This window comes from Cynara cardunculus, assembly GCF_001531365.2.
Source record: "Cynara cardunculus var. scolymus isolate 2C chromosome LG 3, CcrdV1, whole genome shotgun sequence".
Classification (NCBI taxonomy): domain Eukaryota; kingdom Viridiplantae; phylum Streptophyta; class Magnoliopsida; order Asterales; family Asteraceae; genus Cynara; species Cynara cardunculus.
In genome coordinates, this window is record NC_037530.1 from 37,881,766 (window position 1) to 37,895,352 (window position 13,587).

General features: G+C 32.6%; 2 protein-coding genes across 2 annotated transcripts; one reads left to right on the top strand and one right to left on the bottom strand.

Moving 5' to 3' along the window:
- The first annotated feature begins 437 nt into the window (after nucleotides 1-437).
- Nucleotides 438-5,792, top strand: LOC112509955 (cyclin-A2-1). The gene is made up of 12 exons (XM_025115183.1): nucleotides 438-525; nucleotides 1,148-1,484; nucleotides 1,606-1,852; nucleotides 2,587-2,702; nucleotides 2,781-2,873; nucleotides 2,971-3,104; nucleotides 4,549-4,624; nucleotides 4,833-4,909; nucleotides 4,997-5,030; nucleotides 5,126-5,275; nucleotides 5,350-5,484; nucleotides 5,577-5,792. The coding sequence occupies exons 2-12, from the start codon at nucleotides 1,206-1,208 to the stop codon at nucleotides 5,643-5,645; spliced, it is 1,410 nt and encodes a 469-aa protein (XP_024970951.1). The 5' UTR covers nucleotides 438-525; nucleotides 1,148-1,205; the 3' UTR covers nucleotides 5,646-5,792.
- Nucleotides 5,793-6,137: 345 nt separating this feature from the next.
- On the bottom strand, nucleotides 6,138-7,373 carry LOC112509303 (protein CDI-like). Its single transcript, XM_025114184.1, has 2 exons — nucleotides 7,236-7,373; nucleotides 6,138-7,143 (listed from the first exon to the last, which is right to left on the bottom strand). The coding sequence occupies exon 2, from the start codon at nucleotides 7,122-7,124 to the stop codon at nucleotides 6,339-6,341; it is 786 nt and encodes a 261-aa protein (XP_024969952.1). The 5' UTR covers nucleotides 7,125-7,143; nucleotides 7,236-7,373; the 3' UTR covers nucleotides 6,138-6,338.
- Nucleotides 7,374-13,587: the final 6,214 nt, after the last annotated feature.

Genomic DNA, 13,587 nt, shown 5'->3' on the forward strand with positions numbered 1-13,587 from the left:
CTTCAAAGATTAAAAGTATCAGGAGATCTCAGGTTCAAATCCAAGGAGGAATAAAAATCCTTTTGTGGCCACGGAAGTTCAAATGCGGTGACTCCAGACTATCTGCAAAACAGGTGGTCACCTTGAGATTAGTCGACTCGTATAACGGGTTAGATATTTAAGTTAATAAAAGAAAAATTATAAAGAATTTGTGGAAGATATTTTAAAGCAGGTAAGAAAAGGGTATTTAATGAAAAGGTTAGTCAAATCAGTCAAAGGGCATTTTCGTAAATTGGAATATCAATTATATTTAATTCCTGTACCAATATATTATTTTATCATTAAATTGCATTTAAAAAAATCCATCACTTTTTTAATATTCTGTCTCTCAAAATGTTCGAGTTTGAACTCTACGTTCGTCCCGCTCTCGATCCCATTTCCCTTTTTATTCATTCAATCTCCAGCTGTCTCTCTTTCTAAAATCCTTCATGTTTCAGCTATCAATCCTTTGAGCTGATTCCATTAAGACGATTTGATCATCCCTGTGTTAGTCATCCTCTTTCTTTACATCCTACAGTTTCTATGGTTCTTTGATTTCAGATCAGTTAGGGTTTATACGTTTGCTTTACTTTTGAAATACTTTGATTTTTGGAATGTGGGTTTGATTATAATACGATAATTTTCACCCCCATTTCCTCGATTTTGTTGTGGAGATCATATTACGTATGTACATTGTGAAATCTTGTGTGTTTATTGCAATAAAAGAAGAAGAAATTGTTGATTTTCTCATTTTACGTTCAAGCTTCATAGATTTAGCGATTGATGAAAGGGAAATTGATGGAAATAGAAGAAAGTTTAGAGGAAATCTTGGTTCAAGATTTCGAAAACATGATAGACCTGAATTGAATGTTAGTTTTGAGATTTGTATTACTGTAAGCATGATTTTATCTTGGTTTTTTTTCATCCTTTCTTCTTGTTCATATGACCAATTAGTGTTTTTCAATTTGTCGTCTGGATTTCGAAAAGGTTTTCTTTTGGGTTTTCAGCCACGAAAATTCCCTCTAGAGATTGAATATAATGATGTCCCATATATGCCTGTATCGAATATAAATTAACATCTCATAATGCCTGCATTTTTCTTGTTTGATGGTTTTCTATATTGTTGCAGATAGGGGAAAACTATTGCGAATTGAAACCTTGTTTTACATCTCTTTGAGGTTCATATAATGACGAGAGGGACTACAGTTGGAGAGTCCAGTTTTCGAGTAACACGAGCTCGAGCTGCTGTTTACCAGTCATTAGTGGGTTCAGAAGTCCAAAAGGAGCAGGGACAGGGTGGAGTTTTGCGTAAAAATCCTAAACGAGGGGTGCAAGATGAGAAGAAGAACAATGCTAACACGACAAAAGCCGGTGGTCAAAATAAGAGGAGAGCAGTGCTTAAAGATGTCACAAACATTTGTTGTGATAATTCTTATAAGAATTGCATAACTGCAGCTAAGATTCCGGTTTGTAAACAGTTATGTTTTATATTGCGTTAATATGTCTCGAACTCATGTCTGAATGGACTACTTTATACCACTGTAACTTGAGCCTTTTTCGTTTCTACATTTTGCGAATTTTGATCAGAAAAAGAATAGCAAGATGGGTAAAAAGAATTCAGTCAATATGTCGAAAGTAGCTGCCTCTGTGACAGTTAAAAGGCAAAAAGTTTCTGCACATTCCCAAACAAAGAAATCTGATGAAACCGAGGGAACTCAAACTCGACCTTCTGCTATTCAGAAAGCTCCAGATTTTGCTGAAAGGGAAAGACATGTAAACTCCAGTCCAATTGAGAAAAGAGCATCTTCACAGTTGCAAAGCTTTTCAAAGAAAGGTTTGTTGTTATTAGAAAGTGTTCATGTAATTAAGCTTTACCACATTCTCAAGATTCCGTCAAGAACTCAAAACCATTTGGGGATTGTTTGATTGGTTTTCCATTAACCTGTTTGTTAGTAGCTTAATGAGACTCACAACTTATTCGGTCAGCCATACATGACTGTTTGGTAGTGGCTTAATGACATAGAAAGTGGCTTATTCAAGAAGCTTCTAGGGGGAGCTTTATGCCATAAAAACAAGTTTTTTCCGAATAATCCCCTCCCAATTAAAAAATACACTCCTTCCATCTAAGAAAAAAATCATCCCAAACAAAAATCTTCCAATCTATATAGAGAGATTAATCCACACAGACATCTTTAATGGAAAACCAACCAAACAGCCCCGAAGTTTTGTACGGATTAATCTGTCTCTATATATTGAGAATTTTTTTGTTTGGCAGGGTTTTTCCATATGTGGAATGAGCATGTTTTTTAATTGGGAGAGACAAGTTTGAAAAAAACTTGGCTTTCTGCACATAGCTCCCCTAGAAGATTACTGAATAAGCCACTTTCTATATTATTAAGCCACTACCAAACAGTCATGTGCAGACTGTAGCTGACCGAATAAGCTGTAAATCCTATTAAACTGCTAACAAACAAGACCTTAGTAAACAATATCTCATGTTATGCACGACGCATTCCAGAGTCTTTATGTGAAACCAAAGTTTTTAACCTTTTGACATCTATGATGCAGGGAGTAGTAACATTCATGAGAAGTTGATGATAACCGATATAGATTCAGATCAGAAAGATCCTCAAATGTGCAGCCTCTATGCAAGTGAGATATACAACAATTTACGTGCAGCAGAGGTTTGTCCTATGGCCGAACACCTTTCTTGCTCCTGACCCAAAACTTAATACTGATTAGTTGTCTGTTTTACCATTCAGCTTATGCGTAGACCACGTTCTGATTTCATGGAGACGGTACAGCGAGATGTAACTCAGAGTATGAGGGGAGTCTTGGTTGATTGGCTTGTAGAGGTTAGTTTCATTGATTGATTCCTTTAAAACCTATGTGAATCCACATTGTTTTGTTTCATATTAAGAGTCCGTTTTCTTGTGATTTTTTCCCTTGAAGGTATGCGAGGAATATAAGATGGTGCCAGACACACTATATCTTACGGTTTATCTCATTGACTTGTTTCTTTCTCAACACTACATTGAACAACAAAAACTTCAACTGCTAGGCATCACTTGTATGCTAATTGCTTCGTAAGCTCTCGCACCTTTTCCCCTAAAATATGTTCCCTATACTTCAAAGAAACCCTTGGGTAGCATGTTACCTTCAGAAGGATTCTTTACGTCATTTGTTCAAGGCGAAATTGCCCGAGGTTTGGTATTTGGAAGGTTATGTTGTAGGGGCAGGTTCAAATGAGAACTATAAATATGTTGAGCACATGGGATGATAGGAACTAACTATTCATGCTTTATTCACGATGAACTGTAAATATCAAGAACTTGGGAACCAACTATTCGTACTTTATTCATGATAAATAGTATTATTCAAGATCGTATGTTTGCTTTTACTAATATCCGGCTGCAAGACAGTTATATCGAACTTCAAAATGGGATTTTTAGGGTAGTTTTATCCTTTCTTGTTGCACTCATAGTTGTTAGAAGAGGCATGCCTAGGCTCTGAGGCTCTTTTAAAGTTGAGGCTAGGCGTATTCACGAGGCTCACTGAGGCCCTGCACCTTGGCTGAGGCGCCTTGTGGGCCTAAGCACGCCTTATAAGAAGTTATTAAATACCAAGTCAAACCCCAATGTTAAATAAGTTTACTCTTCTTATCTCCTAGACTTCCTTAAAAAAAGTTATTTAATAGATGACAAGTCAAACCCGGATATTAAATATCCAGTTCTTATAACTTCAAGCCTCTTTCTCTATAAATACCCAAACCTTAAAACTTCTCCATCATGGCCCACGCTTTAAACCCTTCTCCCTTCTGCCATCGAAGTACTGTTGGTTGTTGCAATAGAGTACTTGCTACATATTTGAGTTGTGTATAACTGTGTGTGTTTATATAAATACTTTATTTATAAGATGCACCTCACATTCTTGAGGCCCGCACCTGCACCTGCACCTGCACCTAGGCCCTGGGACCCCTTTGCGCCTTGAGCCTTTAGGTAGCGTTTGGTGCGCAGACTGGATAGGACAGGACGGGACGGGACTAATTGGTTTTTGAATCTCAAATTGGTCTAAGGGTAACATAGTCATTTTATATTTAGTCCCATGTTGTTCCACCTTTTTTGGTGGAACAACAATTATCAAGTTTTGTCCCATGAAATTTAAAAATAGTCCCATCTTGTCTTATGTATTTTTTGTCCATGGCATGCCAAACATGAGACTATTTTTTTTGTCCCGTCCCGTCCCATGTAATCTGCATACCAAACGCACTCTTAGCAACTTTGGTTGCATTTATGGGCTATTTCCAATCTATGATTGACAAATACCTCATTTGTGGGCTACAGTCATAAGGATTTTGTTATTGTTGGTGGCCCCTAGAAGTAAGTTGGACAAGCCATACTACATAACATATCCTTTCTTAGTACATCACAGCAAGTCTCACTCGTTTCGACTAGATTAACATTAACCAATTGCGTCATCTATCCACACTTCTTATTACATTGATACAGTTGCATTCTTTTTTGTTTGAAGGAAATATGAAGAAATCTGCTCACCAAGTGTGGAAGAATTCTGTTTCATCACTGACAGCACTTATACGAAATCAGAGGTTTGATTTTTCTGTGACATCAATGCTTAAAACAAATATGACATCTTACCGCTCCTATTATATTACACGATACAATTTGTCTAAAATCTTGCTAAAATATCAACCGCAAGATGGTTGTAATGCAATATGATAGATATCATACAAACTCATACATTCTTTATGGATCCTATTTAGATCATCAAAGTATTCAGCCAAATAAGTTGTGCAGGTTCTGAAAATGGAGAGTCTTGTTCTGAACTATTTGAATTTTCAACTTTCAGCACCTACAGCAAAAACTTTTCTCAGGTATATGCATCATTTTTTATTTTGCATACATTTTTTATAGATCCGATTAAGATGATCATATTTTATACGAATCTCTATTGTTTACAGGAGATTTTTAAGAGCGGCACAAGCTTCTCACCAGGTAAGCTTGATGGTGCCGGACTGCCCGTTCTTTGCTTGTAATTTAGGCAAATCCCTTTAACCTTCGTGTCTTAATTGTTCTCTACAATTTGGTAGATCCCGAATCTTGAATTGGAGTTTTTGACAAATTATCTGGTGGAGTTGACATTGATAGACTATAACTTCTTGGTATTTGTTCCTTCAACTGTTGCTGCCTCGGCTGTATTTCTTGCCCGATGGATGCTAAATCAGTCGTGCCACCCTTGGGTTAGTGTCGTTTTCTTTAAGTTTCTTAAGGTCTCCAATTGAAGTTTAACAATATCTTTTTCTTGAATTGGCAGAATGATACTTTAGAGTACTACACATGGTACAAGCCACTGGATCTAAAGAACACAGTCTTTGCACTATATAGTTTAAAATCAAGTGACAGTCGTTCCCCTCTAAATGCTATACGATCAAAATACAAGCAAGATAAGGTAGCTGACAAGAGACTGATTAACTTTTCAACCTTACATTTAACCTTTGATCTCAAAAGTTGCAAACTTTATATGGTTTTTTGTGTTTACAGTTCAAAGGGGTTGCAAGTTTGCCTTCTCCAGAAGTACCCGAAACACTATTCTACTATTCTAGGCCGTAACAGACCAGAAGGTATTTTTTTTGCTACCTTAAAGGCGATTTTATCTAATCGTCTATTTACCATATTTGTACCGGTCTCTGTTTTTGTTGTTTGAGAACAGTCAATAAAATCTTGAAGTTAGAAGTGGGAAATGGGGTTTTGGTTCTTGAAAACCTTTTTCTATAATGGTTTATAGATGTGGGATGTGAGGCTGTTTGTAAAAAGATGATGTAAATTGAACTCAAGGAGGCTCTTTAAGGCTCCATTGCATTTTTGTCCGACGAAACAAATGGAAAACCCTCTTTCCTTTTGATTTGATTTTCAAGAAATCTTGGTCGAAATCAATCATTTCAATACAGAATCGAAATCAAACCCATTTGAGGAAGAAACATTTGAATGCCAATTTACTTGTATTCACAAGTGATTCAAGACTGCAAATTTCTTGCTTGTTGAGGTAAAAAATGGGAACAAAACTCTGTATTTTTTATGGCCAGAAATGAACTGAAAAGGGTATAAAGAGAAACAAAGCTGGTATTTATTGAATGAAGTAATCAAAGAACTTGTGCTATTACAACATAATTAATCATAAATATTCATAATGAATAAGAGAATAATAAAAACTACATATGTTAGGAGACCTTAAAAGGCATTTCATCGAACACTTGAAGAGCAACATCAAGATATACAAGAGGCTAAAACAATAACCCTCAAATCTTACTCCAATTTCTCAACTTTTTTGGCAATCTCACACTCCTCCAATTCATTCAACCACAAATCCCCAAATTCACAATCTTTCCAAGCCTCAAACCATGGCCCACCCAGCGTATAATGTATAGCTTTAGGGTATGAATTCGGGTCACCCTTCTCAACACGGTTATGACCCACAAGAAAATTCCAAACAAATGGCACAGACCCGATTTCGTGATCCTCCAGCCACTGAAACCTATGTAAAAACGCACCTGATTCCTTGTTGACAACCTCCGGGGTCAGAACCTTGTTCTTCGGATGCCCACAATTATAAAGCACCATTGAGGACCAATTCTTTCGTGGATAAACAGTCTGAACAGCACCGTCCATTTTCGTGGTCTCTTTTGGGGTATAATCATGTTGAACGCACATCACAGCGTACTTATCATCGATCAGATCGAACAATTCCTTGATGTCACCGAGATAAAGGAAATCGCAATCGACGAACATCGCCCAACCTTCGTATCCAGCCAAAAATGGGGTTAAGAATCGAGTGAACGAGAACTCGGTACTTTCGAGCTTCCCACGCTCACGCCAAAAGTAATTCTTCTCTCGCAATTCAGATTGCTTGATTGGGATGATCTCCACAGGGATCGAAGATCGTTTCATGATAGAGTACCGACAAACTTCGTACGCCACATCCTCTCTTGGATCGTAACCTACGTAGATCCTGCACGGTTTCTTAGTGTGACCATTGCTGAAATTAGAATCGCCATTAACGATATTGCTGGTTTTCAGAGATTCCACCGACATTGCGAGCAAGAGATCAGTCCTGTAAACATGGAAGCAAACTGAATCAACATCAAATCAACACGAAATTTGATTTTTTTTTTGAGGGAAAGTAGGATTTTGACAGTGGATTACCTGAGGAAGAAAACAAAGATTGTAGATCTAGATTGACGGAAGCGAGTTGAAGGATCAAGAAATGCGTCAAGATACAGGCGTATATATTGATTTTCATTTTGGTTATAAGTACCAGATAGACCTTCAACTATGGTCTTATTACATTTAGACCCTTCATAGTTCTATGAAATTTTAAGTAGTAAACATATCCCTTGATACATTTTAATCCTAATCTGTGCTCTATTACATGGTTCATATTTTTGGGGCTGAAAGAGATTTGTTATAAAAAACTATTCATCTTTTATACTTTGTAAAAAAAAACTAATTATCTTTTATATTTTTGCACTAATTTGATATTTTCAGATTTCAAACTTCAGATGTAAAAACAAACATTCTTGGAATAAGATTTCAAACTTCATGACCACCTCTTACAAATCAGAAGTGAAATCAGACTTCAACACCTTTTAAAAAAACAAACCCCACCTAACTATTTTAGACGAACATCTTTGCTTTTTAGTCGGTTTCTTTATATTTGAATTATGACAGCTGAGATTCTGCAAGTCATTCTTTTGCAACTTGTGAGATGTATTTTTTTTAAATAAAATATGATTCTAGCAAGTCAATTCGTAAGTCAGCGTTCCTTTTTTGTTACCAATTTCGTAAGCCAATCCAATCAGAATCATATATAAATCAGAAAACGCACATTTAATTGCTTATAAAATCTTGGCTATTTCAGTCAAATTTGAAAATAAAAATAGCTTAAAATTAAAATAATCATAAATTTAATTATACCCACAAAATTAAACAAATGGTTTTTGCATGTGAAGATTGAAAATGACCTTTTCTTAATTATTAAATAGTGAACAACTTGCATTCTTTATTTGTCGGTGAACACTTGTAGTCCACGACTTAATTGTTTTTAAAATATTAGATATTATTAATTAAAATTACATTAGAAGAGTACTCATACAATGTAGCAAGATAAATCTTGATTTTTAATGTTTAATTTTTATTTTGTCTCTATCGATATAATACGATTTTATTTGGTTTTGAGAAAAAATGATAATGTTTTTATCTAACATAAAAATTTGAAAAAAAAAAATCGATATTATTATTAAGTTAACTATTTTTTTGTTGTAAGTTCTTTAATTTAATTTTTTTTTTGTTACAATTTAATTTAGATTTAATAACAAAATGACTTTTTTGGTTTAATAATATAATTTTTTATAAAGATTATAATTAAATATTCTGTTATAACTTACCATTATCTTAATTATATTTTAGATTTTATATATTTAAAGTTGGTTTATCCTATATTTGATTATAAGTTATGCTTACACAAAATTACACGAATTTAAAATTTTAACTTTAATAAGTTATACTTACGCAAAATTACTTGTAATACTGAATCTTAAGTAATATGTATCAATAAACAATACTTCATGCATAAAAAATAGTTTTTAAGAGTTTTTGTCAAATGTTTTATAATATAGTATAGAATAAATTTAATTTTTATAATTTGCAAAATTACTTGTATTTATTTATTAAATTTAAGAAGAAAAATATTAGTAATAAAACCACGTCCATTCTCCTGCTGTATTATATGAAGTGGCACATAGACGCCCAATACATTTGTTTTAATCCTGCCCATGGTTTATTTTTTATTTCTGAATTATTTTTAGAAACTTTAAATCTTAAATTTTGGAGAGTAAATTACATGAAAAAATAATATACTTTAACTTGATTCATATTTTGGGTAACGTACTTTCAAAACTTTCATTTTGGTACCGAAGATGTAAAGTTTTAAACATGTGAGTACCTGGTTGAAGCATTAAGTGGTTATAATGCTGATGTGACGAGTGATGTGGTATCCAACTAAATATTATTTGCTGACGTGGTTAGTGAAATTGATTTTTTTTTAATCTAAAATTAGTCTTCAACCGATTATTCGGGTACTTAAATGGTTAAAACTTTACATCTTAGATATCAAAATGTAAGTTTTGAAAATATGTTACATAAAATGAAAATCAAGTTAAAGTATGTTATTTTTTTCATGAAATTTGCCCAGTCAGAATTACTAGAACTGAGATTTATAAAAAGTAGAACAGAAGTCGAAAACAGTTCATTGTTGTACTAAAAACTCTCAAACGATACTCCGAAGGCTTCGGGATCGAGGTCTCATTAGCGGTCAAGCTACCTGCGTCTATCTGGTCCGATCGTTTAGCGCAATACATCTCCATCATCATTCTCCCCCAGAGCTGATTATTCCCTTTTACCTATGCCGTGATGCTCATGGAAATCCAGACCGGCTCAGAGAATCACTGGTGCTATTTAGGCATTCGTTTCGAGAACAAAGTTGGCCCATAGAAATCTTTATAATCATGGTAAATGCTTATCGGTAAATTTAAGACTATCATTTACTTACCGGGTAATATTTTAATCCATTAAAACGATATGGTACGCAACAATTTACCCGGTAAACGCTTACCGTGGTAAGAGTCGTCGCCCTCACTTATTGGGTAAGACTCTTGGTTTTGTCTCGCTCTTACCGGATAAGATTTTTGGTCCTTACCATATTCATCCGGTAAGGTAATGAGACTTGGTGATCACTTACCTGAGTAAGCGTTTGGTAAACAGCCCCTAAGTTGCCATAACTTGAAATCTTATATGAAAATCTTGACACATCTTAACATGTATGATGTAATCTTCAGATATCTTAACTCATGGTAACACACAGTAACCATGAAAATCTTAACATATCTTAACACACCTCAAGACATGTTAATGAACAATGTTGACGTAGTAACCGAATGACCGATCTACCCCCTCCTTCATTTTTGATACCGTGTGCGACGACACAAGAATATCGAAAGAGAAAACCAAAAAGAAGCTTTGGGCCTTTGACATTATACAAATGAACCCAATTTATTTATTGGGCTACTTTTAGGCCCAAAGAAATTTATTCCAAATAGTTCTCACTCACCACTCCCAATTCCCATAACCATAACTCACAAAGCCCATGTACCTTGTGCCATTTGGATGAAACTAACTTGATACAAACCATAATAAATTTTGGGGTTTTTAAGTCTCTTGTAATGCAGCGAGATATATTTCGATTTTAATATTTCATTTTATTCTGTTCCCTGTTGATGTTATAATACGGTTTTTTATATGATTCTGAGAAAAACAATAATGTTTTTATTTTTTAATAAAATATAAATATGAAGATATATCTTAAATTTTTTAAAAGAATATATCGATGTTAGTATCAAATTAACTATTTAAAAGTGCTTGTTTTGTTGTGTAATTTCTTTAATTCAATTTCTTTATTATTATATTTTAATTTAAGTTTAATAATGAAGTAATTTATTTTTGATTTAATAATATTTTTTTATAATTAAATATTCTGTTAGAACACATTGATTATTTTAATTATATTTTAGATTTTTTTATTTTTAAAATGAAATGTTTATCCAATATTTGATCATGTTTATCTGCAGTTAGTCACACGAATTCAAGTATGGAGCTTTAATAAGTTGTACTTATGCATTATTTACTTGTAATCTTGAATTTTAAGTAATATGCATCAATAAACAGTACTTTATGCATAAAAAATGGTTTTTAAGAGTTTTTGTCAAATGCTTTATAATATAATATAGATAGTTGAAGCTCTAATAGAACATGGAAAACCATAAATCAAAGACATATGAGGTAATTAAATAGTGTAAGTTTAGATATTATATTATCAGATATGTAGAGAGCTACGAGCAAATAGAACACCTTTCAAAAGTATAAATACCGTCACACGTGACTCATAATGATCCTGACTGGACTGCAAGACCTTGGATGTTCCCTATTGGTCAATTAGGTTAATATAGTTAACAGTAACAAATTGGTTAACAAAATAACCTAGCTCTCTCTCTCTCTTTCTCTATAGGGGCTTAATCATTTTTGAACCTCATACATTATGATAACAGTCATAACTTTTATCTTCACGTATTGTTTCACATGATTTTTTTCCTATCTAAGGCTAACATTTATGTATTGATGAACATATATTTGTTTCACAATATGTTTGCTTCGTATGTAAGCGGTTCAAAATGTGAAACTTTTTTTATGTGCAACTTTTGTTTCACAAACAAGCTAAAAAATTCACATTGTGAAACAAGTACATGTTAAAGAATACATTGTGAAACAAATGTATGATAATCGATATTCTAAATCCTAGTCTTCGATGAAAATAAATCATATGAAATAGCATATGATGCATGTAAACTTAAGGTTATCACAATTTCACGGGTTCTCAAAAGAAGATCCCATATTTATGAGCACCTTTAAACGAGAAGAAATCAATTTGTAGGAAGTCAAGAAGAAATATATGACACATAATCCAATAATTAATTAAAAAATACCACAAATAAGAAATGTAAAATAATTTTAAAAATTAGGATAATTACCTGTTTGAATTGGATAAATCCTTTAAAATATCATTATAATTTTTTTCTAAATACACTTTCGATTAGGAAAAAAAATTACAATTCATTATATTTTTCACTGATTTTTCTCTATTTTTTGGATTGATAACTCTCATTTTGAATGTTATTTACACATCATTTGTGTGTCATTTTTTTCTCTTTTTATATTTGTGTTTTTTTCTTTATATTATTTATTTTCATTTGGAGCTGTTGATGATGTTTTATGGTTATATACATCATTTTTGGGTTAAATGTTGGATGGTGAAATATGGCCAATGTGGGGAGTAACGTTAATTTGAGGACAAAGCTGAAAATATCATTGTTTTCATGTAATCTTATGCTTACTTCGGTTACATTAGAGCAATATTGAAGAACAAACTCTTGATGCAAAGAAAGATGAAGATAAAATATGGGTAAGGAACGAAGATATGAAAAGATTTTTTTGAAGATTTGGAAAAGATCACTTGAAGGGTGGTTCAGAAGATGAATAGTAATATGATGATTTCTCAAGATATCACAAGATTTGTGAGATATTACAAGATTTGTTGAATAATTAATGCCCATTTCACCAGACAGTTTAAACAGAATTAACGGAAACTTCAGTTTAAAATTACAACAATAACTATAAAATGTAAAAAGAAGTGGCTGACACTTCTATGTTGTTGGAGCTCTCTCCTATAATGCTTCATCAAAACCTCTTATTTTTATAATGTTTTTTTAATTAATGGATGAAGCATTATAAAATGGTTATTCTGGGTAATTTCCAAAATAATTATTATCACTTTGACGTGATTTCATATTTGTGTTAAGGTTAATGGTTGTGAGAGTAGAAGTGTTTGGATCACTACAATTTTATAGAGAATACTACAAAATTCATATATATATATATACTACATTTGGTCCTAAAAAAAATAAAATATCAATGAAAATCGTCTTGCATGTCTTGTCAAATCGTCATTGATGTGTCAAATCGTTACGTCATAAGTTGTCTTCACTAGAAGACATAATAGATGTTAATATTGGACAAAATGAGGGCGATTTCATATATATCATATATAATATCTAATTTTTGTTTCCCAAATGGTATACATGTGAGAACCATCCGTATCTTATAGTCAAAATGGCCCCAAAATAGTCAAAATCTCCCTCCATGGGCAATTTTAATGGTCATTTTAGTAGTGTACAATGTATAAAATGGTCATTTTGGGTAATTTTTCTTATTTGACCCATATTCTTTCTCACCTTTTTACAAATTAACTTGTTTCTTACACGATCCCCTCTCTTTATATATTAAGACACACAAGGACGATTGATTATCCTAAAAACACCCTTTCGTTGTGATGAAACTAAAATAACGTTTGGTTAGAGGTATTAAGCAATAATCAATGAGAAACAAAATAAAAGAAACTGTTTAGTTTTCTATAATATAATAAACTCATTCCTTTAGAAGCCCAAAATTTCATTCACAATTAAAATAGAAGGAATAAAAATCCATTCCCTGTCATTTTTTTTTTCTCGACATAAGACAAACATACCTAACTCGTTTTAACTTGGAAAAACTCCCATGTGTCGATCAATTATAAAGTTAATGTACACAAATCGACATCTAATTCAATCAATTTATTTTGGGTGTTATAAATAACATAATTAATTTAATACAAAATATTAAAAACTTTAACCATGTTTGTATCTATTTTATGTTACAAAATATATTCTTTTAATATTTTAGAAATTATGAAATAAATTTGTTTATTAATATTTAATATCCATGTTTACAATATATTGATAGAAAAATAAAATTGGCAAGAAATTAAAAAGAAAATTCAAATAAATATTAGAAAAAAGAAAAGATAATTCTACTGTACCATTTGCTATTGCTATTGCTATTTGCTAGTACA